Genomic DNA, 22,910 nt, shown 5'->3' on the forward strand with positions numbered 1-22,910 from the left:
TTTATTATTATTATTTCATCATCATCATTATTATTACTATTATTATTTATTATGCCCCCACACACATACATTATTTCTGACCACGGATAGAATGATAAAGTAGAAAGGAGAGGTTAACAACACCATCAGCAGGAGGGACACTTCACCCTGTTTTATTCCCCATCCCCACCAAACCCGCGTACCTCCCAAACGCCGCCGGATCTCTGGGGGCAGCAGGGTCCAAGACACACATCCTTTGTCCATCCGGGAAGAGTGAAGCTGAAGCTCAGAGAGAAAAGACATTTTTCAAGGTCGCACAGCCAGTCAGGGCAGAAGCTGGTATGAGCCTCGGGACTCCACCCCCACTTCCACTTTCACCTGGAGCACCACAGCCCCTCCCACCCGGTTCGGGACTCAGTTTCCCCGAAACTGAGTGACTACACCACAGAGCCAGGGCTGCTTTTGGAGATTGACCTTATTCTTGAGAGAGAGCGCTGCACCACCAGGGGACATGGGAGGGGCGGCCAGAGGTGAGGGGGACCCCCATCTGGGGTCTTCCCTGCGGGGATCCTCCGCTGGGTCAGTCTAATAGCCTATTAATATCAGCCCCCGGGGCGGCGCTGCACTGCGCAGGCGCGGGCGGGTTCCGCAGGCGCGCGGGGCGAGCGCACGAGCGAGCGAGGGATTCCCTCTGACGTAATTGCTAGGATACCAAACAAACACTCAGCGGCGCCGGCCAAGCTCCTTATATGGCTAATTGCGTCACAGGAACTCCGGGGAGACCAGGCCGGGATCCCCTCCCGCCGAGTGCTTCAGAACGCAGCCCCCAAGACCCTCAGGGCCGCGAGGGTGATGCAGGTGATCAGATCGAGGCTAGGGCAGGCCTGTTGCCGGACGGTGCGTGGCTGGGTTCACCAGGGCCGGAGATATTGAGAAGTTCGCGGAGCGCGGGAAGGGTGACGTAAGCAGGGGGGCCGGGCCCCGGGCATATAAATACAGCGGCTCTGGGCTTCATTCATAAGACTCAGAGCTACGGCCAAGGCTGGGATACGCGGAGCTGGGACTTGATTGTAGTGGTTCTTCGTCTTGGGGGCTGTGAAATTCAGTTTATTATTTTTCCGGAAAGTTTTTGGAAGGATTCTTCTAGATAATTCTACATTTTATTTTGGAGGATCGACTTACTTCTTTTCGTCTTCCTTATTACTCCCCTCCCCCCGTGGGACCCGCCGGACGCGTGGAGGGGACCGCACCCGAAGCAGATTCTGTACAGCAGGACAGAGCTTTCCGCCTCTGGGGGAGCGATCCCCCCTCGCCCCCGGGTCCTACGGAGCCTGGACTTTCAGGAAGCACAGCGGCATCTTGTGGGGGCCTGGGCACCGCAAAAGAATTACACAGAAACTTTGCCTTTGTTGGAGCGGGACGCTGCCCCCATCCCGAGTTTCCCCGGACTCTCACCTTTCTTTCCCCCACCCGGCCATAGCCTTGGCTTCCCGGCGACCTCAGCGTGGTCACAGGGGCCCCCCTGTGCCCAGGGAAATGTTTCAAGCTTTCCCCGGAGACTACGACTCCGGCTCCCGGTGCAGCTCCTCACCCTCCGCCGAGTCTCAATATCTGTCTTCGGTGGACTCCTTCGGCAGTCCACCCACCGCCGCCGCCTCCCAGGTAAGTTCTAGAGGGTTGGGGTGATGCTTTGTGGTTTATAATTTTTTTAAAGTCAAGGGTGGAGCGAGCAGTCCCCCCACCCCAAATAAAGACGCGTCAAAATCCAGGATCTGAGAGGGGATAGGCTCACGGCGCACTCTGCAAACTGCAGAGTCCGGACGTGCTTGCAATTGGTTGTGTGCGTGGAATGCAGGGAGGGAGCACATAGGGGTGAGCTTTGGGGGTGGGGTGAGTACGCCGTTCAGTGCAACGTGTATGAGGTAGCAGGGCTGAGAACTTTTAGCCGGCTCGGGGACTGCCCCCCACTCAGGTCACCAACCTGAAGCTAGCGCCGTTAGGCAGGTGGGGGAAATCCCGGGGAAGCTTCCAGTAGCCTCCTCCCTTTTTCCTCCTCCATCCGAGCGCCTACTCCGGCGCCGGGTCACCCTCGACCCAGTGGGAAGGCGGGCCTCGAACCCTCAGTGGCGCTGCCTCCGCCTCCTGCGCGGAGACGTAACGGGGAACCCGTGCGTAACGGCTGACGCGCTGGAATCCTCCGTCTGACGCGGGGCACGCACGGCGCGTGGCGCCCCCTTCGTCCGCCCCGCCCCTGACGTCCCGGGAGCGTTCTATTTTGGAACGCCGGGGCCACGTTGCTAAGGGAGGGGGCAGCCCGGCGTTCCGATTGGCCGCCGCGGCGCAAGCTTTGGCCAATCAACTTTCCCTTCCTATTTGTAGGGTGCAGTTTCCTTCCCCCAGTTCGTCCCCGGAACCCGTGGTTCTTCGGCACTAGGGTCTCTTTTACGGGCCTCTAGAGGAAGAGCGAGGGGATTCCTGTCGCCACAGGAGCGATCTTCTGCGATCTAATGAGTCCGCAAGGACCTTGCCGGGATCCTGTCCCTCCGCTCTCAGGGTCAGAGGGTGCCTGTGTGCCGGAATTTCTTTGGGAGACATAGTGACCGTCACCCACTTCTCCAGGCACACACAGATACATTCCCACTCCTAATGCTCCCGACGCCGGGTGTCTCCGGTTTGTCCGAAGACAGGACTAGAACCGCTAGCCCTAAGGGAACCAGCCAGGTGGTCTCCAGGAGCCCCGCCCCCTCTGGGTTTCCAGGATGCTGATTGGCCAGCGAGCCAGCCTGTCCCTCACCACGCCCCCTGGGAGAGTAGTTAAGCCTTCCGAGCAGTTCTAGGATTACATTTTGGGGGTGGGGGAGATGAACGGTGCTTGGGCTTGGGGTCTCGGGACCTACACCACTCCACCTCCGCGACAGTCTGAGGGAGCCTGGCTGCTCACTTTCTCTCCTTGTCTGCCCACCGTAACCTGTCGCTTGTCAGTCTTACTCTGGGGAGAGACAATTACTTGAAACGTTGTTCTAAACTCCTAGGCCCGTCCCCCAACACCCTTTTAACTGGGACCCCCGCCCCTGCACGGGGGTCTCATGGACCCTCCAGTCTCTCATCCCCTCGCTCAGAGGGGTGTGTATATGTGTGTGAGTGTAGAGGGAGGCTTAGCCTAAGGCCTCTCCCTCTCCCTCCCCTTGCCTCTGGGGTGGGGGTGGGGTGTTGTGGCTGTGTGTGTGGCTGTGACTCCATCCCGGGGGTTCTGTCACCCGGCTGTGTCCAGCCTCCTCCCCACCCCCCACACCTAAGAGTCACCAACCCGGGGTGTGATTCACCACCCGCTGGAACCGTGCAACCTTTCCCCGAGGAAGAAGGAGGAGGTAGAAGCCAGTTGCACAGAAATCCTCTCATTAACCACTGCGTCACGGTGTAGTGGAAGGGTGGGTGTTGTGGCTTTTTGCCTGTGACACACACATCCACACCCGCTGGCCCTGTGCTCACTCACAGGGTCGGTGTGTGTATGTGTGTTGGGTGTGTGTGTGTCGGTGTCTCTGTTTGTGTGTCTACGCCTGTGTGTGTATGTGTCACCCTGTAGGAGTGCGCCGGTCTTGGGGAAATGCCCGGTTCCTTCGTGCCCACGGTCACCGCGATCACAACCAGCCAGGACCTCCAGTGGCTCGTGCAACCTACCCTCATCTCTTCCATGGCCCAGTCCCAGGGGCAGCCACTGGCCTCCCAGCCCACAGCCGTTGACCCCTATGACATGCCAGGAACCAGTTACTCCACGCCGGGCATAAGTGGCTACAGCAGTGGCGGAGCTAGTGGCAGTGGTGGGCCTTCCACCAGCGGAACCACCAGTGGACCTGGGACTGGACCTGGGCCCCGCCCAGCCCGAGCCCGGCCTAGGAGACCCCGAGAGGAGACGGTGAGTAAAGGGCATCAGAGCTTGCTCTGGGTGCAGGGGCAGGGGTGGGGGCAGGGGAAGAAGCAAGAGAGGCAGGAACTTTCCCACTGTTGAGGTGAGGGACCATCTGTAGCCTCAATGCTGCAGAAACCCTATCATCCTCCCCACAGTCAGTGAGGTCTAGAAGGTTCTTTTCTGACTCCTGGGGATTCTTGAAGAAGAGGAGGTTTGGGGTGGATGGGGAGGAACACATGTCCCCCAAATCTCACTATCTCTTATCTCCCCTACTCAGCTCACTCCAGAGGAGGAGGAGAAGAGAAGGGTTCGCCGAGAACGAAACAAACTGGCAGCAGCAAAGTGTAGGAACCGGCGAAGGGAGCTGACTGACCGACTCCAGGCGGTGAGGATGGTCCCTGGGGTGGGATGAGGGTATGCTGAAGGGGGGCTCTCTCCCCATCTTCTGTTACCCACCACCACCTGTGCCCTTATCCTGGACTGAGAACCAGAGGTTCCACATGTGGAAAGAGATACAGACGGGGTCACCCAGCTCATACACGCAGGCTCTCACCTACTCCTGGCTGCTTCCTGTCCTGGTTTATGACCCCGGATCTCCCCCACCACACACACCACTTGCCTGGCCTTCACTTCATCCTGAGGGGACATATGAGCGAACTTTAATAGAGGGGCGCTCCAGTCATTTCCCCTTTTTGGTCTTGGGCAAGTGATAACCCATTTTTGCCTCAGTTTCTCCATCTCGTCAACTCCTCAGTGAATCTCCCAGGTTCCTGCTAGATTTAACATTCTGGAGAGTCTGTGAAACGAAATTCTTTGATTCTATATCAATTCCCCCACCACCTGCCCCAGCCACCCGTAGTTCTCAGAGCTTGGACTGGTGGCCTCTGCCACGATGCCCCTCTATTTTCATGCCCTACCTCAGTCTGAGAGTTTTCTACTTTATACTTGCAGGGGTTTCCCTGCTAAATCAGGGAAATTCTTTACTTGTCTGAGCTACCTGGTCTCTTCCCTGGGAGGCAGAGGGGGAAAAGTAACAGAGGGGAATAGGTGGCCTTAGAAACATATGACGATCGTTCACTCACTCAACAAACCTCTGAGTGCCTCTTGCAACCAGAGGCTTCCTATGTGTACCTGGCCCTTTCCCAACCATCCACTGGACAGATGGGGAAACTGAGGCTCCTAGAAAGCAAGACCCTTGCCCCAAGTCCCATAGCACACCAGGCCTCCATCTCAGGGGGTCTTTCAGTCCAGAGCTGCCTTCCAACCCTGGGCCTCCGCAGTCAGTCTAGGAGAGATGGCTTCAGCCATGACTCACCTTCTCTAGTCGCTCACGGCCTTTTTCTCCTTCCTCGCTCTTCTCTGCGACCTGGCCGCCCGGGCCTCAGGAGACAGACCAACTGGAGGAAGAAAAGGCGGAGCTGGAGTCGGAGATCGCCGAGCTCCAAAAGGAGAAGGAACGTCTGGAGTTTGTGCTGGTGGCCCACAAACCGGGCTGCAAGATCCCCTACGAAGAGGGGCCCGGGCCGGGCCCGCTGGCGGAGGTGAGAGATTTGCCGGGGTCAGCATCCACTAAGGAAGATGGTTTCAGCTGGCTGCTTCCGCCCCCGCCACCACCGCCCCTGCCCTTCCAGACCAGCCAAGACGCACCCCCCAACCTGACAGCTTCTCTCTTTACACACAGTGAAGTTCAAGTCCTCGGCGACCCCTTCCCCGTTGTTAACCCTTCGTACACTTCCTCGTTTGTCCTCACCTGCCCGGAGGTCTCCGCGTTCGCCGGCGCCCAACGCACCAGCGGCAGCGACCAGCCTTCCGACCCCCTGAACTCGCCCTCCCTTCTCGCTCTGTGAACTCTTTAGACACAAAACAAACAAACACACAAGGGAGAGAGAGATTTGGATGAGGAGGAGAGAGGGGAAGAGACAAAGCGGGCGAGTGGCCTCCCTGCCTCTCCTGTCTGACCCTCCGCTGCCACTGCCGTCGGACAGGAGGACTTCCTTGTGTTTTGTGCCGCCTCTTGTTTCTGTGGCCCGGCGAGACCAGAGAGCTGGTGACTTTGGGGACAGGGGGTGGGGAGGGGATGGACACCGCCCCCCGGCTGCCTGTCGGCTGTCTGGCTTCAACCCAACCTCTGGGGATGGGGGAGTGGGGGCGGGGGTGACGCCCACCTTTGGGCTGGAGGGAGAGGGGTGCTGGCGGTGGGCTTTGGGGTGAGCTGTAGTCCTCTGCAGAGAGGCCCAACAAGGAAATGCCACAGGACCCCCAAAGAGTCTCCCACGCCCACCCTTCAAGGGGTGACCAGGCTGGTTCTCCCTGCTCGCCCCCCACCACGACCTTAGCTTATTTATCTAACATTTCCATGTGGGTAGGTCCTCCCCTGAATTGAGCCCCCCTTTCAAGGGAAGTTGATGCCCCCCCTAGGATGATCCCCTTCCCCCCCCCGACCCAGATTTAGTCTGAAATGTGAACCTCCCTCCCTGACCGTCCAGCTGCTCCCTCCCAGCGAGACTGGCTCTGATTTAAATTTCCTGAACCCTAAGGATCCCCCGCACATTCAGCCCCCAGCCCTCTTTTGGGATTCCAGTGTTAGTCTACCCTCCCCCACCGCCCGTCAGCCTCCCCTCCGGGCCTTCCTTGTTGGGCCTCTCTGATTCAGGCAGCAGTGGGTGCTGTGATGCCTGTCCCGCGGGAGTGTTTTATACTGTGAAATGAGTTGGCCGGATTGGGCGGGGGGAGGAGCCCGGTGGGACAGAACCCCTCCGGAGGGACTGTGCCGCCCACTCCCCAAAGCCCTTCCGTGGTCTCCCCTCCCCCACCCGCCTCCCTCCTCCCCTCAAAATGAGTTTGACTCAAGGGGGTGACAGAATCGAGAGGGGCTGACACTTACCCATTCGCGTGGCCTCTCTCCTCAGGACCCCCGCCCCTCCCCCCAGACCAAGCCCTGGCCTTTTCCTTTAAGGCCTGTCACCCTAACCCAGCCTAGGACGCCAATTTCTCCCTCCCCTCGGCACCCCACATCCTTTCTAGAAAGGGAGCAAGGGGAGATTGCCAGGGGGCCCGACGTTTTTCCGGAGAAGATTTAAAGGCTGAGGCTTTGAACCCGAAGGGGCTGGGCTCCCGCCGTCCCAGCTTCCCCTCCCCCTGCCCCAGCCCCAATTCTTGGTTTCGGCTCCCTCCCCCCTCCCCCCGCCTTTCCCTGTGTTTCACCTCATGAGAATTTTATCATGAGGCCAATTGATATTTTTTAATATCGGGTGGGTCACGCCGCCCTCCGTGCTGCATGGAGAACATTCCACTGCCCCGTCCCGCAGCTCCCGCCCTGAACCCAGACCCCCCCCTGGCTATTTATCCCTTTCCTGATTTCCGAAAGGCACTTATATCTATTATGTATAAATAAATATATTATATGTGGGTGTGTGTGTGCGCGTGAGTATGTGAGAGCTTCCGCAACCTTGTTGTAGGTCATGTTGGCCCTCAAAGCCATGCCGTTGAATTGGAAACACTGCTTCTGGAAACTTCGAGGCGGCCTGTCTTGGGCTGCCTCCGTCTCTAGCTGTCTCTTTTCTGATTGTCTCGGCCCCTCTGGTTGTTTTCTGGCCGTCTCTGCCTGTCTCTTTCCCGAGTGTCCCTTCCCCTCTGTCTTTTCTCTGCCTGTTTTTACTTGACCGTTTCCATCTGACTGTCCCTGATCCTCCAGCGGTCTTCCGACTCCGGGTTCGTTGGGGACCTGAGATTTTATTTTTGTGAGTAAGCCTGTGGGATTATAGATGTTTGTAATCTGTATCTTTGAGGATTCTGGGTGTGAGTGTGAAGCTGTGAGCAGGGCCTGCCGCTGCAGACCACAATTTATTGAATATCCAACTACCCCCACCCCATGCTGTATTTGTGATTCTCTTTTTGTATTTTGCACCTGACCCCTGGGGGGCTGGGGCTGGCTGGCACTGGGCCGCTACCCTCCCCTTCGTGGTTCTGCACTGTCGCCAATAAAAAGCTCTTAAAAGTGCATCCACCAAGCTTCAGGGTCTGTTTGCTCCTGACACCCATCGCCTCCCTTCCTTTCAGCATGAAGGAGTGAGGTTAGATTGCTATGGGACTGCACGCGCACACACACACGCTGGAACTCTTACTAGTGAATCAGCCAACAGCAGGATGGAGGGAGGCTAGACAGTCAGGAGGACTTCCCACACACACAGGCTGTACCTCCTCCTTGAAGAAGTAATGAGGCAGAATGTAAGCCATGAGGTGTCTGATACCAGAATGCTAAAGGTCAGGGAGGTTTCCTGGTGAGGGAAGAATTTATACAGTGAGCCCCCTACATACAAACAATTTCTGTTCCGAGGTGGCGTTCGTTAAGTCCAATTTGTTCATAAGCCCAACAGTGTTAGCCTAGGTACCCAGCTAACACAATCGGCTACATAGTACTGCACTGTAATAGGTTTATAATACTTTTCACACAAATAATACATAAACACAAAAAATAAAACATTTTAAATTTTACAGTACAGTACCTTGAAAAGTACAGTAGTACAGTACAACAGCTGGCATACAGGGGCCGGCATGGAGTGAAGAGGGAAGAAGAGTTACTGACTGGAGGAGGGAGAGGAGGTGGGAGATGGTAGAGCTGAAGGATAGTCAACAATAAGAGACGGAGGGCAAGCTGCAATTTCACTCATGCCTGAAGTTGATGGCAGAGGTTCTGGTTTCTTGCTGGCTTCAATTCTATCTACCCTCTTGAAAAAACGATCCAGTGATGTCTGGGTAGTACCTCTTTTTTTGCTAGTCATCCAGTGATGTCTAGGTAGTCTCTCTGTTTTTCTCGTCATAGATGACATGGTAGCACTGGATTGCATTCTGAACGGCTGCTGCAACCTTCGTGTATCATTGCACGTGAACTAACTTACATGATTAGGCATGCAAATGAATGTTGACATCTTTGAAAACTCACAACTTGAAGGTTCATATATAGGGAACTTATTGTACTTGACCCTGTAATGTTCTGGGAATTGTCTGAGCAAAATTTAGAGTTAGAAGAAGTTTATGCTGCTGAAGACCACTCAGGCATATGGCAACTCCTCAGGGTTATATGACTCACAAAACTTGGATCACTTTTACAGTGAAGATCAGTTGCCTTTTGCTTTTTCACATGATCACTTCTTCTGGGTTTGGAACATATTGGGGACAAACCAAGATTGACTAAACCAAAACCATTGCCACTTTGTCCAAAGATACAGCTGAGCCATCCCCATTGCAAGATCCAAACCTGCTCTCATTTGCATAGCAGCAAGCACTCTGGGAATGGAAGTACTGGTCCAGAGGTCAGATGTCTTAGTAAATGACTAAGCAGGGGTATTTGTCAGGATGGAATTACTTAATTTCTTAGTTAATTCACAAAATTTGCTAAGCATTTATCGTGTGCCCAGCCCTGTGCTGGGCAGGGTTGGGGATACTGCAGAGACTGAGACAGCCCCAGGCTCCCCCCTCCTAAGGTTCACAGTCCAGTGGGGGACACAGACCTGTTCATAGTCAGGGATGATCTAAATTGGACAGGGTTGGGGGAGTCCATGGGACTTGAGGGGCCCAGTGGAGGCACCTAACCTGACCTGGGAGTCAGGAAAGACTTCCTGGAGGAGAGGATAGCTAAGCCGAGCCTTAGAGGATAAATAGACAGCATAGAAGGGAATAGAAAAAGGCTGAGTCTAATGAAATAGTGAGTGCAAACAGCTGTGAGTGGGGAGAGGGCTTGATACATTGAGGGAGCTAGAGGTTCACAGGCGCTAGAACAAAAGGTGTGAAGAGAAAGGTTACCAGGGAGCAGATTCTGCAGGCTGAAATTCCAGTCTAAGAGTTTAGATCTTCTCTTGAGGGTACTGGGGAGCTCTGGCAGGTTTTGAGCATAAGAAGGTCAGGGACAGGTTTGTGCTTTAGGAAGACTCCTCTAGCTGCCAGGTTGAGGGTAGCTGGGAGAGGAAGGGGGCAAGGATAAGGCAGAAGATCAGAGATGAGGCTAGGGCGAGGACACTGAGATGTGAGGGGGAGCCTGGAATAGGACCAGGGCTGTGGGAGAGAGAGGAGGGGAAGGATTCAAAAGACTTTGAGGAGGCAGAACAGACAGGACGTGGTGAGTAGCTGATTTGGGAAAGACAGCACAGGGCAGTGGTAAATAGCACCGGCCAGAGGTCTGAGAGCCCTGGGGCTGGAGGCTTCCCAAAGCTAGCTGGGTGACCTTGGATAAGAGACTTCATCTTTCTGAACCTCAGTTTCCTCAGCTGCAGAATGGGGCTGAGGGGAATCAGTGAGCTAGTACACACCAGCGCTGAGCGCAGAGTAAAATGCAGTTATCACCATCTTCATCGCTGTTATTGGGGCCACCCTGTCTCCCCGCCTGGAATATTCCCCCTCTCTGCTGGCTAATCCACTCTCTCATCCTTCAGGCGTATATTCAGCTATTACCCTGACACCCTACCTGAACTCAGGTCTCCTTGTAAGATGTCCTCATAGGTTCTGTGCCTGCCTTCCCCGTACTTATCACTTTTGTAGTTGTTAATTAAATGGGTAATTGATTAGTGTTTAAAGTTTGTCTCCTCCACTTGACTGGGAGCACCATGAAGTCAGGGTCAGGGTTTTGTCGTCACCAGTGTGTCCCCAGGACCGCTCAGTGCAGGGCCGGGCATAGAGCAACCACCCCGCAGATACTTGTTGAATGAGTGAATGAATGAATGAATGATCAAATGAATAAATATTTGCTTAGTAAGTGCATGCGTGATTAAGTACATGAGTGAGTAAATGAATAAGTGAGTAAGCAAGTGAAGGGGAGGAATCCAGGATCACTCTCAAACTGTAAACATCCTAGAACAGAGAGTGTAGACGAATTTTTCTTAATCTTTTGGAGTTCTTTGTTATTCGCGGAAAAAAAGAAACGCATTGTCGAGTGCATAAGTGAAATCAACGTTCTTCGGGCCAATTGGCACTCTATAACGGAGAACTTAGAGAAGGGAACTGAATACGACGCCCGAAAGGTGGAATTGAACCACTCTGTCGCTAGACAGCTACAGGTTTGAAGCCTGCACCCCAGACCACTGAGGATCATCCGGGCGAATAACTTTTCTCCCCACACAGCTATATAAAACCCATAAATTTCCACTTTTTTAACCTATGGTGATGTAGTTTCGGAGAGTGTGATACTGTTGACTTCAATATACATAAATTCTCCCAAGCTATTTATTACGGCGCATATCCTTCCAAAATGTTGAGTTTGCCTCGTGAGTTGAATCATTGTCGCTTTAGAAACTGTCGCATTTGCATTGCGCCGTGCATTCTGGGAAACGGCGCCAGGGGACCTGGAGCCCTCCCTTCTTGCTGTTAAAGGGCCAGAAGCCCCTTTTTTCCAAGTAAGAAGTCCATTTTTTAAGAGAAAAGATTCATAATTCGGCATTCAGAGGCCCCTTTCCTGAAAAATCCGAATTCGAGTGGGTGGGTTCCTGCTAGAGTCTGATTTAGCCCAGCCCCGGAGGCTCCGAACTGGCGGCTATAGGGCTGGGGCGACACCTGCTGTTCTTTTGTGGAACTTCAGCGATCTACAGAGCCCTACGTTTTTTCACATGTTCAGTGAGCACCTAGAGTCCCAGACGCAGTCCTAGGTTCTGGGGATGATAGAATTTCTGTCCCCATTGAGCTTAGGCACTAGAGATCATCAGTTTTTGCATCTGCATTTTATGGACGAGGAAAGTGAGGCGTAGAAACGGATAGTACCCTACCCTATCCACACAGCCCAACCACTTGGGAGAACAGAACTTGTGCCATTGTAATTATATTATTACAAAAAAAGTGATCCTTTTAAAATCCAAGTCAGTGATCCTTTGACAATATCATTCCCCGACATGAAACCTTCCCAATGGCTCCCGTCTCAGAGTAAAAGTCAAAGTTCTCATCACAGCCTTACAAACCCGATGATTAGACATTTGCACTCCTCGGACCCGATCTCCTACTCCTCTCTCCTCATATACTTGGTTTCTGGCTCACAGATCTCTTGCTGCACACATCAGGCATGCTCCTTCTCAGGGCCATCGCGTTTGTTGATCCCCCTGACTGAATCTCCTTTCCTCCGCATGTTCCCATGACTCACTGCCTCTCTTCACTCTGGCCTCTGCTTAAATATCACTACTTAATGAAGCCTTCCCTGAGCACCCAATCTAAAATAGCAAGCCCTGTCACTCTATCCCCTTCCGCTTCTGGACTTTTCTCCATCACCCTGATCACCACCTGCCATATTCTACTTCTGTTTGCTTATTGTCTGGCTGCTCCCGCTAGAATATCAGCTCCATGAAACCGTGGACTTTGTTTCGGTGGATTTTGTTTGTTTATTTGGCCAGGCCGCGAAGCTGATGTGATCCTAGTTCCCTAGCCAGGAACTGAACCCAGGCCCTAGGCAGTGAGAGCACGGAGTCCTAACCACTTTGGTTCATTTCTATGTCCCTGGTACCCAAAGCGTGCTTGAGCACTTGCCGGATGCTCACTAAATGTTTGTAGGATGAACGCAAGAATATTATCACTATCCTTTTCTGAGCCTCAGTTTCCCCATCTGGAAAACAAGACTAGTGCAACTCGGGGGAATCATAACGAGCAGCTGGCTATAGAAGCCTGACATGGCACCAGGCAACTGGCAGTCACTCAATAAAGGCTGTTTCCATCTCCAACCTGTTTCTTGCCTCCAGTGGGGGTACCAAGGATGGGCTTGGGGCTTTAGCCATTCCTGAACCCATAATCGCAACCAGTCCATCTTCCTCCTTTCTTTGAGATGGACAAACGGACACTTTGTCTTATGGAAAGTATGAATAAAAGTATCTTTAGGAAAGGTTGCTCTTTTATCTGGAAGTTTAAAACACTACCCCTGCTTGGCAAATTCAGATTTAAGAGAAGCCCCCCTAAGTCCTGTTTCTTTCAGTTAGCTAGCTGCTGCTAGGCAACCCCTGTATACAAAACCCGAGGCTGTAACTACTACTCCTGTAACATCATTATCTATCTCCTAAAATGTGACATGCATCACAGGAGGCAAGATTTTAGGTGATGCACAAACTTTTTTTTTTTATATATAATTTTTATTTTTTTTTATTTTTTTTTGCTGTACGCGGGCCTCTCACTGTTGTGGCCTCTCCCGTTGCGGAGCACAGGCTCTGGACGCGCAGGCTCAGCGGCCATGGCTCACAGGCCCAGCCACTCTGCGGCATGTGGGATCTTCCCAGACCGGGGTACGAACCCGTGTCCCCTGCATCAGCAGGCGAACTCTCAACCATCTGCGCCACCAGGGAAGCCCCCAAACATTTTAAATGGTAGTAGTTTCGTGTTTAACTGTTATCTTCTATTTCTGGCAAGCGATACTGACTTCCTTGGTGGTGGAGTAACATTTCCTTTTAAAAGACATTTGTTTTTTTTTTTTTAATAAACCAATTTAAAGAAAAAATTAGGCAAATAGCAGAACAGGTGATATAAAGATCATCAAGGTCCTGAGGGCTGACTGAGGTTTGGGAAACAATGTCATGGCTAACAATGCATCTTCTGTTTACTGGACATTTATTCTATGCCAGGCCCTGTAACAAGGGCTTTACATGTAGGTAGTTTATGGCGACAATTTTCTATTTGAGGAAATGAGCCTTCAAGAGGTGAGTTCACTTGCTCAGGTTACGCAGCCAAAAAGTGAAGATGATTCAATCCAGGTCTGTGGGTCTTTAGACTCCAGTCTCCTGCCTCCTCCTCCCCCAGTTTAGTTTTGGAAACTGAGGCCCAAAGAGGCCACGAGGCCCTGTGCTTATTCCCAAGGCAGTTGGAATGGAGAGAAACGGGTGGAGAGGTTGGAGAGAGAGAAAAGACATGGCTTGCTGACTGACTAGATGTGGGGGGTGAGGGATTAGGAGTCCAGGGCCATACCTGGGTCTCTGGCTGGGCAGGAGGGGATGTCCCTGAGTGGGAAATCAGATAGGACAAGGAAGAGGTTTAGATGTGTTTGAGGGGGGAGTCTTCCATCAGGCAGTTGGATACATGGTTCTCGGACTCAGGTGAAATGGTTGCCCAGCAGGGAGAGTGTGGGGATCGACTCGCGATGTCTGCCTTGAGCACAGGCATGGAAAGTGGCTGTCAAGGTTTGGCTAGCCCTGGGATCAGCCAACTCTGAGATGGCAGAGGGGAAGTTTCTTCCTCCGCAGAGATGGGGAAGGTTCCTCCTTGAATATCACTTACCTGCTTTTCAGTACAGGAAGGTGAAAACTGGACGGGGCTGGAAGCACAGGAGGCCTTGGGTTTTCCACAGAAGTCTTTATTACAGTGTAAATCCAAGCTCAGGCCTCCCCTGGGCCCCATGCAAAGCCCCAGCGTTGGGGCCAGTGGCATCCAGGAGACACCACCCCCTCACGGCGCCTCCAGCGGTGGGGTCCCGGAAGTGCAGGGCGTGTGCCCTATCTAGGCAACTACAAGTCCCAGCAGGCCCCGTGGCCAAGGTGCCTCGCCTTTCCAAGACTCCTAGAGCAGAGCCTCTTGGGAAATGTAGTCCTGGCCACTCAGGCAATTTGCGCAAACTCCCTGGTGTGAGCGATCCTGACACCCACTGGGAAATGGCTCGGGATGAGGCAGGGAGAGGGTGGGGATGGAAGGGAAATGGAGGAGGGCAGAGGGCTACAGGGGGTGGGGGCAGGCGTCCCGCAGGCAGAGGCACCCCTTTCATTCGGCTTTGGCTTTGGATCCGGAGACTGCGGCTGCTGCCGAGGCAAGGGCTCCGGTCCCTGGGAACTTAGCTCGGATCCTGATGGAGAAACAGGTGGAGTCAAGGGGTGGGGCAAGCGACAGGATAAGTAGTATCTAGGAACTAAAAACTCGATGGAGGAACTGAGTGCCCAAGCCAGCCCCTGCCCTCCACCTACTGGCCTGCGATGGAACTGTCTCTCACCTTTTAAGAAAAGCAGGCACTCAGCCCCAGGAGATTTAGGGACAGGGAATATTGGGGGTGGGGGCGCGGAGGAGCATTCCCAAGTTTTCTCATTCCCCAGCCCATCCGTCTCTACCACATGCCCTTACTTAGCTTTGATGTGGCTCAACTGATTGGTCACCAATCCCACATACTGGTCAATCTGGGCCTGGGGAGACAAGAAGGGGTGAAAGGAGAGATTGGAGGGGGTTCTTCTCCCTAATTCATTAAGAAAGCTTCTTCCTCCCCCACCCCCAGATCAGGAGTTGGGAGGAGTGGCCCACCACTCCACCATCAACTCTAAACCTGATAAAATACCCTTGGAAATCAGAAGTCCAAGGTGAAGTGTCAAGTCAATTGGACCACACTCTGTGTGGGAAGTGATGTCAGGTAGGCACACAAGAATCTGCCAGTGGCTTTGCGTCCTGGGAACTACTGTTAATCTTTGAGTGAGTTTTGTGTGTGTGTGTGTTTAGGGGCAGCGTAAGAATAGAGGGTGTTAGTGTTGGTTGTCGCGTCCCTGAGTGGATTGATTTAAATATTAGTTTAATTCAGTGTTAACTGACTTTGTGAGCCTCGGTGATTCCGGCATGTGAGGGAGTTAGGGCTATCTCCCTGGCAGGAACATGTATCGTTTGGCTCTCAGCTGTGCCAGAGAATGTTAAAAATGGAATGTTGGTCCATCTGCCTGTCTCTGGATAGGATATATGTCAGTTGGCCCTGGTTCTGTCAGTGTTCTGGGCTGGGATGGGTGTCAGTCAGACCCAGACTATGTGTAGGGATAGATGGCGTCAGTCTGTCTGTCTGCAAATGGAATATGTGTTTGTCAGTCTCTGGTGGTATCAGGGGAGACAGGGTATCGGGGTATCAGGAGAAGGCATTCATCTGTCTGCCTGTTTCTGGCTAGAAAGAGTGTTGTTCAGCCTCGTGCTATGTCAGGGAGAGAAGACACCAGTCAGGCTGCCTCTCTGGAGGTAGGACGTGTCAAGGCAGACCTTGGATCATTGTTGGGGAGAAGCATCAGTTAGTCTACCTGCCTTGGGTTGGAATGTGTCAGATCCTGGCTCTGTCACGGACCACCTATCGAAATGCCTGTCTCTGGCTGTGGAAACATATTAGGTAGACTCTAGCTGCATGGAGGAGGGGCAGCAGGCAGACCACCTGTGCCTAGCGTGTGTCAGTCAGAGCCTGATTCTGTCAGGGGTGGGAACACCAGCTTGTCCTCCTGTCTCTGGCTGGGACATCTGTCATGGACCCCAGCTGTGTGTGTGTGTGGGGGGTGGTTTGGCCGGGGTACTGCCAACTGAGGGCCTGTCGCACTTACCTGGTGCTGCCGGTACAGCAGAGGGACTGTGAATAAACCGATCACTCCTGCGGGCACAGAGATGGGGGTCAGGGCTCTCCAGGGAGATTAACAGCTCCATTCAGAGCCCTGTCCTCCAGCAGACCCCAGCAACCCACCTCCCCGCGCCGCCCCTCACAGCCTTCCCAGCTCACCCAGAATGAGAAGAGTCAAACCATTGAAGACGGCACCCACGAAGGTCAAGATGTAGAAGAGAAGGGCCAGCTGAAGGTGAGGGTCGGGGTCAGCAGAGTCTATGGGGTACACCCTGGGCTGGGAACTTCCCCAGCAATGGCCCTTCTCCCCTCCTCCCCCCAGGGGCAGGGAGTTGAATGTTGGGACCCAGGAGGGAGTGTGGGGCTTCGGGGCACCTTGAGGGAATCCACGAAGTCTTCTACCAGAAAGAAATGCCGCAGCTGCATGGCCGCAGAGACCACACAGGAGGCAATCTGTTGGGACATACGTTCTGTCTGCTCCCGAGTCAGGGTCAGGTCCACATCCAGGTAGGCCCTGAGAGAACAGAGGTGTGTGAGGCCACTCAATGGGTGGATGGGACCCAGGCTGAGGGGCGTGGCTGAGTCAAGGGCAAGAAGTGAGGGTTGGGGAGTAAGGCCAGGTGTAGCATGCTAGGGTGGAGGTCAGGGTCAGGAGACGGGATCAAGGATTAAGGGTAAGAGGTTAGGGTCTGAGGTTACGGCTGGAAGTCAAGGGTCAGAGTCTGGTTTAATGTCAGGGTCAGGCTGGAGTCAGGAACAGGAACAGGATGGGTCAGGGCCAGGGTGAGAAGTCAGTGCCTGATCTGAGGTCATGGGTCATGACTTAGGGTCAGCGCTGAGGTCTGGACAGAGGTCAGGTTTGGGGGCCAGGCTGCAGGCTCTCACTGGAAGGGGTTGGCGCCGTCTCCCCGGTGCACGGCCTGCAGCACTTTTCGGTAAACCCTGAGAGAGATGGTGCCGCAGAGCAGCAACAGGGCCACGTGGGCCGCCACGGACACGATGCTAAAACGCAGGAGGCTGAGCAGGGAGACCATGAGGCCTGTGAAGACCACTCCTGACGTCCTTGTGTCCTTCCAGTACAGCAGGTCTGCCACTGCGGAGGGAGGGGGCGGCAATCAGGCTGGGGTTTGGAGCTGGCCTGGCTGACCTCCTGACCTCCTATTTCCTGTCTCGGGGCTGAAACATCACCTCTCGACACACCTGTCAGAGCCTTAACCCAATTTCCTCCAGGAAATTGCTTGCCTCCTGGAAAACCCAAGTTAACTGTCTAGCAAGTCCCCTCAAGCTTACTCCTGCCCATAGATAATGTGTGAACACAATTTTGGGTGAAAAATCAATCTTCTGCATCATGCATATCTCACTCTATTTTCCTCCTAGAATTCCCTCCTAGTCAACGGGAATGGCTATTAATTCATTCATTTTAAGGGCTACACGATATTCCATGGTGTGGCTACACCATCATTCATTTTATTCAACCATGCAGCTATTGCTGGGTCGTTTACCCCCCCCCCCATCCTCTTCCCTGACAGTACTACAAGGACCAGCCTCCTGCAGATATTCTTACCTCCGGGAGGTTCTATTTCTGAGATAGAGTGCCAGGGGTCGAATCGCTGGGTGGACTAAGTATGTATTTTTGAATGTCATAAATATTATCAGATTGCTTACTAGCAAGACTGTAACAATCCTTATTTCTATGAGCAACACGCAAGCGATCTTTTCCCAGCATCCTGCCCAGCAATGGGTGTTATTGTTCTTTTTATTTTTTGCACCCTGACAGGTGTAAAGTCACGTCTCCTTGATACCCCTACCAACACATACATCGAAGTCCTAAATGTATTAATAACATCATCCTCCTTCTTAGGCCCTAACTCAAACTTCTGACCCCTTTCAGAGATCCTAAACTCACCTCCCAAGCCCAGCCTCTGTCCTGATCAGTGACCTTTGGACCTCAACGTTTCATCTCACTCATCTTAACTTTTAACAGCCGTCCCTAAAATCGGCTCTGCTTTGAGCCCTGAACTGAGAGCCCAGTACCCTGCCATCTATTTCCAGACAGTCTCCATCCTCCCACCCTGAAGTCCAATCAAACTGACCCATCCCAACCAGTCCCCCTCAGAGTCTGACTCTCCTCACTTCTGTATCTTCCCTATGCACATCCTCCCATCTACCTCTAACTAGGGTACACCTCCCCTCAACCCCTCCCCTGCAGGCTCCCCAAAGCCTGAGCCAGTGGTGGGGGAGGGGCCGGGTCGCCTGAGGCGGGGGCTAAGTTTAGGTACGATGGGGGGAGGGTGCCTCTCAGGCAGCTGTGCTGGCCTGTCCAGCTACTGAGTGACGGCACCGCCTGGGCCTGAGGCTGGCGGAGGGGGCCTCGCTGCTCTTGGGCCCCAAAGCTCCGGCTCGAGAGAGAGGGGACCCCATACTCCCTCCACGCCCTCCCTAGACACCCCCGCAGCCCCTCAGCCCCAGTCTGCCGCTCTGGGGAATCTGGGACCAAGAGGAAACATCCCCCAGATTTGAGGGCGATAAAAGTGAATCTGGGTCCCTTTCCACGGTCCCCCAGCGCCCGCGTCCCAACCCGCCCCGAAAGCCCACCTTTACTCCCCATCTCGGCTCCGAGTGAGAGGCTACAGACACTGCTGCTTCTCAGGGATTTTGCCCACTTCAGTGGAACCCGGAGGGAGGGAGTAAGGGGGCGGGGCCCCTTTGTACCCAGCCAATGACTCTCCATTGCGGTGGGAACAATTCCAAAACGGGGTGGCTCTCTTTGTAAACAGCCCAAAGCAGTGATGTCTATAACCTACCTATAGGAACCGTTCGTGGAGGCTGAGCATACTCTAACGTAAGGCGGGGTCTATTTACAATTGGCCAATTCATGTGGTCAGGGAAGAGGAGAGTTTTTAAAACGCACGGAGTTTACTTTTACTTGCCCGGTGGCCACATTCAGAAAAGAGCATTATTTTTTCAGGGATTTGGCCTGTCCAAAATCAGCCTCTAGGGGGAGCACTCCAAAAGAGGGATTATTTTTTAGCAATTAGCCAATCCTAATGCTTCTTCCAACTTCTCAGGTGGGAGGGCTAACTTCTCAAGTGGGCGGGGGAACCATTTAAAAAGAGCCAATAGCAATCTCAGGTAACGGGAAAATTTTTTTAAAGGGTGGAGTTTACAATGTCTTGCCAGTAGCAATACCTCCTCGCTTCTCCATTCTCCTCCGTTCCTTCCAGAGGATGGTCCCTTTAAAAATCAATCCTCCACCCTCGCTGTAGTCCAAAGGAGCACGTTCCCTCATGCACTTTACCTAGAAAGTGTGGTTCCAATGTGAATTCTGATTGGTCCGTGCTATCGAGGCACTGCCCCGTGATTGGCTCCCGCTCCAGCCCTCCCCACGGCTCTTCCTCCTCCTTCTTGTCCAGCGAGGGCTCATCTGGCCAAGAGTTCGAATCCCGAGATCGATGTGGAGATGGGGTACGGGCCTGAGGGATTCCAGAGCGAGGGCTGGGCTGTGGAGTCAAGACTTCGGGCGGCGAGGACTGAACGAGTCCGAGTTGTAGGTCCAGTTCTGGTGCGTTAGAGAGAGAAGGCTGTGAGCTTTCACCATGGAGGTGCCCTAAGGAGAGACCACCCACCCCTGGTGGCTTTTGTCCCAGCACCTGGGACATCTCACCTTTCCCAGCCTCTCCAACCTCTGATCCGTCGGGCTCTTCGTCATCCAGCGGGGTGGAGCTACTGGTGGCAGAGTCTTCCCCGGACCCTGCTCCCCGGGCCGCCCAGCCCACTTGGTCCAGTTGGAGCCCCAGGTCCTCCAGGGGGCGCTCAGCTGGAGGGGCAGAATCGGGGTGACCACGGCGCCCAGGCTCCGGGGATTGGCTCAGGCTGGGGATGCTCTCCAAGCTGTCGCCCAGGCCAGGTTGCGGGGGCGGCTCTCGCGGCTCCGAGACTGAGCGGCCCTGGGGCCGTGGGCGGCGAGCAGCTGAATCCCTGCGGGCCCCAGAGCCCAGCACGCCATCGAAGGCGATGTAGGAGAAGGTCAGCTCCCGGGGAGTGCCCCAGTCCTGCGATGTGGTCTCCTCCTCGTCTTCCTCTGAGAATTCCCGGGCTGTATGCAGCTCCCGAAAATCCGAGTCGTCGTTCCCTCCTGCCATGAGCAAAGGAGGGCATGAACTCCTCTGACCAAGACCCTAGCCCACTCCCCTTAACCCCTTTACCCAGCTGTGAGCCCCCTTCAAGTCCCACTCTCACACCCTCCCTCTCTGCTTACCTTCTGTGGAGTCAGGAGTAGAGGAAGCTGTAGACGGAGCTTCTTCTGCAAGAGGGAAAGAATCAAAGACTCTTAGAAGCTTAGATTGCCCGAGTTACAGAAGTAGTGTGCTAGTCCTGGAAACCTGTCTGAATTAAGGAATCTTAGAGTTTTAATTACAGGACCTCTAGAACATTCTGTATACAGACTGTAAAACCTTAGTATCCCTGCTGTCTGAAGCTCAGTCTTAGAAGTTCAAATCCAGGAATCTCAATCTTAGTGTCTTTAAATTAGGGATTTTAGGAGGCTTCAATTAATTAATTCTTTCAACAACCATTAATTGAGTGTTTAATACATGCCAGGCACTGTTTTAGATCCTGAGGATACAACTGTGAACAAAACAGACAAAATGTCTAGTCTCATAGAGCTTACACTCTATAGGGGAGATAGACAGTAACAATTAAACTTATGATGTTGGGTGCTAAGTGTGTGGAGAAAAATTAAGGTAAGGGAAGAGAAAGTAAGGGGGTGCTATTTCAGACAGGTTGGTGAGGAAGACTTCCCGGATGCCATTTGAACAGAAACCTGAATGATGTGAGGAAACCATGCGGATATCTAGGGAAGCGTCTTCCAGGCAGAGGGAAAAGCCAGTGCAAAGGCCCTGAGGCAAGCACTAAGCTTTGCATATCTGAGGAACTGAGAAGTGTGCAGATGGGACTGGAACAGGGTGACTGATGGGGAGATGGAAGGGAGATGAGGGCAGAGAGGAAAGGTGGGGTGGGGTGGGGGTGGGGAGATCACGTAGGGCTTTCCTTTGTAAGCCCAGGTAAGGACAAGATATTAGAATGTTGGGATGATACTCTAAAATGTTGAAATAACAAATTCTCAGAATTTTGGCATGTTGACTCCCAAGACATGCAAGTGGCTAGGTCGGCGTTGCAATCCCCAGCTGTCAGAACCATAGGGGTGTGAGACAGAGCATGTTAGACAAGGACTGTTAGAGCCCTGGGCTCAGAAATCATAAGGCTCAGGCAAGGCGTTTTCAATTATGGAATTCAGCCTCTCAGAGTTAGCTTGGGGCTTTGCCTACAGGAGATGCTCAGTACCGTTTGGAGATTGAAATCAGATGCCCCCCCGCCCCCACCTCGTTTCTTCAGCTAGGGAATAGGAGGCCAGGAGTCAGAGACCTGGAGTGGTAAAACCTAAGGACCCAGGAGTCCTAGTCCCAACCCAGGGATGGCTGTATCCCGGGGACAGGGGATTGTACAATTCGGGCGAGGTCGGGGCTGCCTCTGAGTCTGGGGAGAAAACGGAGGTGGGATGCGAAGATGGGTGATGCGGGGGAAGGGGGGAGTCAGACCCTCTTCTCCATCGTGGCTCTACGCCTCTATTCAAATCCCCTCACCGCTGGCTGTGGCCAGCACCAGGGCGAGGGGACAGCTCCCGGAGAGCTTCCTCATCCCCGGGCGGAGCCCCGGGGCACATTCAAGGGCCCAGAGCGCCCCCCGTCGGCTATCTCAGTGCCCCCAGCCTCTGCCCAGTCTCACTCAGGTTGTCCGGGTCAAGTCGCCCCCATCGCCGCTAGAACACGGTGGGGAGGGAGAGCTTCCTTTGTCTCCTTCGCTTCCTCCCCATCTCGGCTCTCCCGCGGCCCAGGTCGGAGGGGAAACCGGGGAGGAGCCCACCCGGGCCTCTGGGCCCCACACCAGGCCTGAGCCTCCCCCTACTCACTGCAGTGGGCGAAGACCGGCAGGACCTGCCCCATGGCCCCCTTCGGGCCTGCATCGGGACCCCCGCCCACTCCGGCCACGCCGCCCTGGGCCTGGGGCCGCGAGCGCTCATCTCCGCCGCGCCCAGGACGCCGCCGCCGCCATCCTCGCTGCCTTCTCCTCCCGGACCGCTCCAGCAGCCGCCACAGCCGCCGCCACCACCGCCGCCGCCGCCGCCGCCCTCGGTTCGGCTCAGCGGTGGCGGGCGGGGCCGCTGTGGGGCGACTGCAGCGCGGGGCCCGGGGGCGGGGCCAGAGAACGGGGGGCGGAACATGAGGGAGGGCGAGGGGGAGGGGAAACACCCGGGAGGATGGAGGTGGGCGTGGCCTTCCTAAGAGAGGGGCGGAGCTAGGACCGTAGGCTACCTGTCGAGAAGGCCTGGAAGGCGGTCTGAAGGGCGGGGTCTAGGCAGAAGAGGGCGGGGCCTTTAGGGGGAGAGAAGCGGGACCGAGGGTAGCGTGAGGGGCTCCGGGAAATGATGATGAAGGAGCCTAGGCGGAGAGGATGGGGGCGTGGATCTCAGAGTGGGTTGGGGTGGAGCTAGAGGTGGCATTGAGGGGAGGATATAAAGATTTTACCGCTGAGAGGTACAGGTATAGCCTAGATTCTCAATGGGAGTGGGAAAGGGGGCGGGGAGAAACTACTCGGAAAGTTTTGAGACAAGGGGAGGAACTCAGACTTGGGGAGGTTTAAGCCAATTTAGAATTGTTCTAAATTGGGTGGGGTCAGTCC

General features: G+C 54.2%; 2 protein-coding genes across 4 annotated transcripts; one reads left to right on the forward strand and one right to left on the reverse strand.

Moving 5' to 3' along the window:
- The first annotated feature begins 438 nt into the window (after positions 1 to 438).
- On the forward strand, positions 439 to 7,888 carry FOSB (FosB proto-oncogene, AP-1 transcription factor subunit). Of its 2 annotated transcripts, XM_027079878.1 has the most exons (5): positions 439 to 1,641; positions 3,563 to 3,892; positions 4,164 to 4,271; positions 5,272 to 5,427; positions 5,568 to 7,888. In XM_027079878.1, the coding sequence occupies exons 1-5, from the start codon at positions 1,516 to 1,518 to the stop codon at positions 5,568 to 5,570; spliced, it is 723 nt and encodes a 240-aa protein (XP_026935679.1). In that variant the 5' UTR covers positions 439 to 1,515; the 3' UTR covers positions 5,571 to 7,888. The 2 variants fall into 2 exon arrangements, with proteins under 2 accessions (XP_026935679.1, XP_026935678.1); XM_027079877.1 differs by having other exon boundaries at positions 441 to 1,641; positions 5,272 to 7,888.
- RTN2 (reticulon 2) lies at positions 5,197 to 22,408 on the reverse strand. 2 transcript variants are annotated; one of them, XM_027079869.1, is made up of 10 exons: positions 22,141 to 22,408; positions 20,431 to 20,475; positions 19,837 to 20,307; positions 19,471 to 19,731; positions 17,058 to 17,265; positions 16,548 to 16,686; positions 16,332 to 16,401; positions 16,159 to 16,205; positions 14,945 to 15,003; positions 14,174 to 14,672 (listed from the first exon to the last, which is right to left on the reverse strand). In XM_027079869.1, the coding sequence occupies exons 1-10, from the start codon at positions 22,172 to 22,174 to the stop codon at positions 14,591 to 14,593; spliced, it is 1,416 nt and encodes a 471-aa protein (XP_026935670.1). In that variant the 5' UTR covers positions 22,175 to 22,408; the 3' UTR covers positions 14,174 to 14,590. The 2 variants fall into 2 exon arrangements, 1 of the variants encoding a protein (XP_026935670.1); XR_003427430.1 differs by lacking the exons at positions 19,471 to 19,731; positions 19,837 to 20,307; positions 20,431 to 20,475; positions 22,141 to 22,408 and adding exons at positions 5,197 to 5,283; positions 18,768 to 19,345 and having other exon boundaries at positions 14,114 to 14,672.
- Between the last annotated feature and the right edge of the window lie 502 nt (positions 22,409 to 22,910).

The sequence above is a fragment of the Aethalodelphis obliquidens genome, unplaced genomic scaffold, assembly GCF_003676395.1.
Source record: "Aethalodelphis obliquidens isolate GAN/ISIS:26980383/991018 unplaced genomic scaffold, ASM367639v1 scaffold43, whole genome shotgun sequence".
Classification (NCBI taxonomy): domain Eukaryota; kingdom Metazoa; phylum Chordata; class Mammalia; order Artiodactyla; family Delphinidae; genus Aethalodelphis; species Aethalodelphis obliquidens.

Bases quoted from the DNA above. Each gene is read 5' to 3' on its own strand.
- RTN2 (XM_027079869.1), bottom strand. From the start codon at position 22,174: ATGGGGCAGGTCCTGCCGGTCTTCGCCCACTGCA. The intron at 20,476-22,140 runs GTGAGTAGGGGG...TCCCTCTTGCAG, and splicing joins GCCGGTCTTCGCCCACTGCA to AAGAAGCTCCGTCTACAGCT. The intron at 14,673-14,944 runs GTAAGGGCATGT...TTTCTCCATCAG, and splicing joins TTGAGCCACATCAAAGCTAA to GATCCGAGCTAAGTTCCCAG.
- FOSB (XM_027079877.1), top strand. From the start codon at position 1,516: ATGTTTCAAGCTTTCCCCGGAGACTACGACTCCGGCTCCCGGTGCAGC. The intron at 1,642-3,562 runs GTAAGTTCTAGA...GTCACCCTGTAG, and splicing joins CCACCGCCGCCGCCTCCCAG to GAGTGCGCCGGTCTTGGGGA. The intron at 3,893-4,163 runs GTGAGTAAAGGG...TCCCCTACTCAG, and splicing joins GGAGACCCCGAGAGGAGACG to CTCACTCCAGAGGAGGAGGA.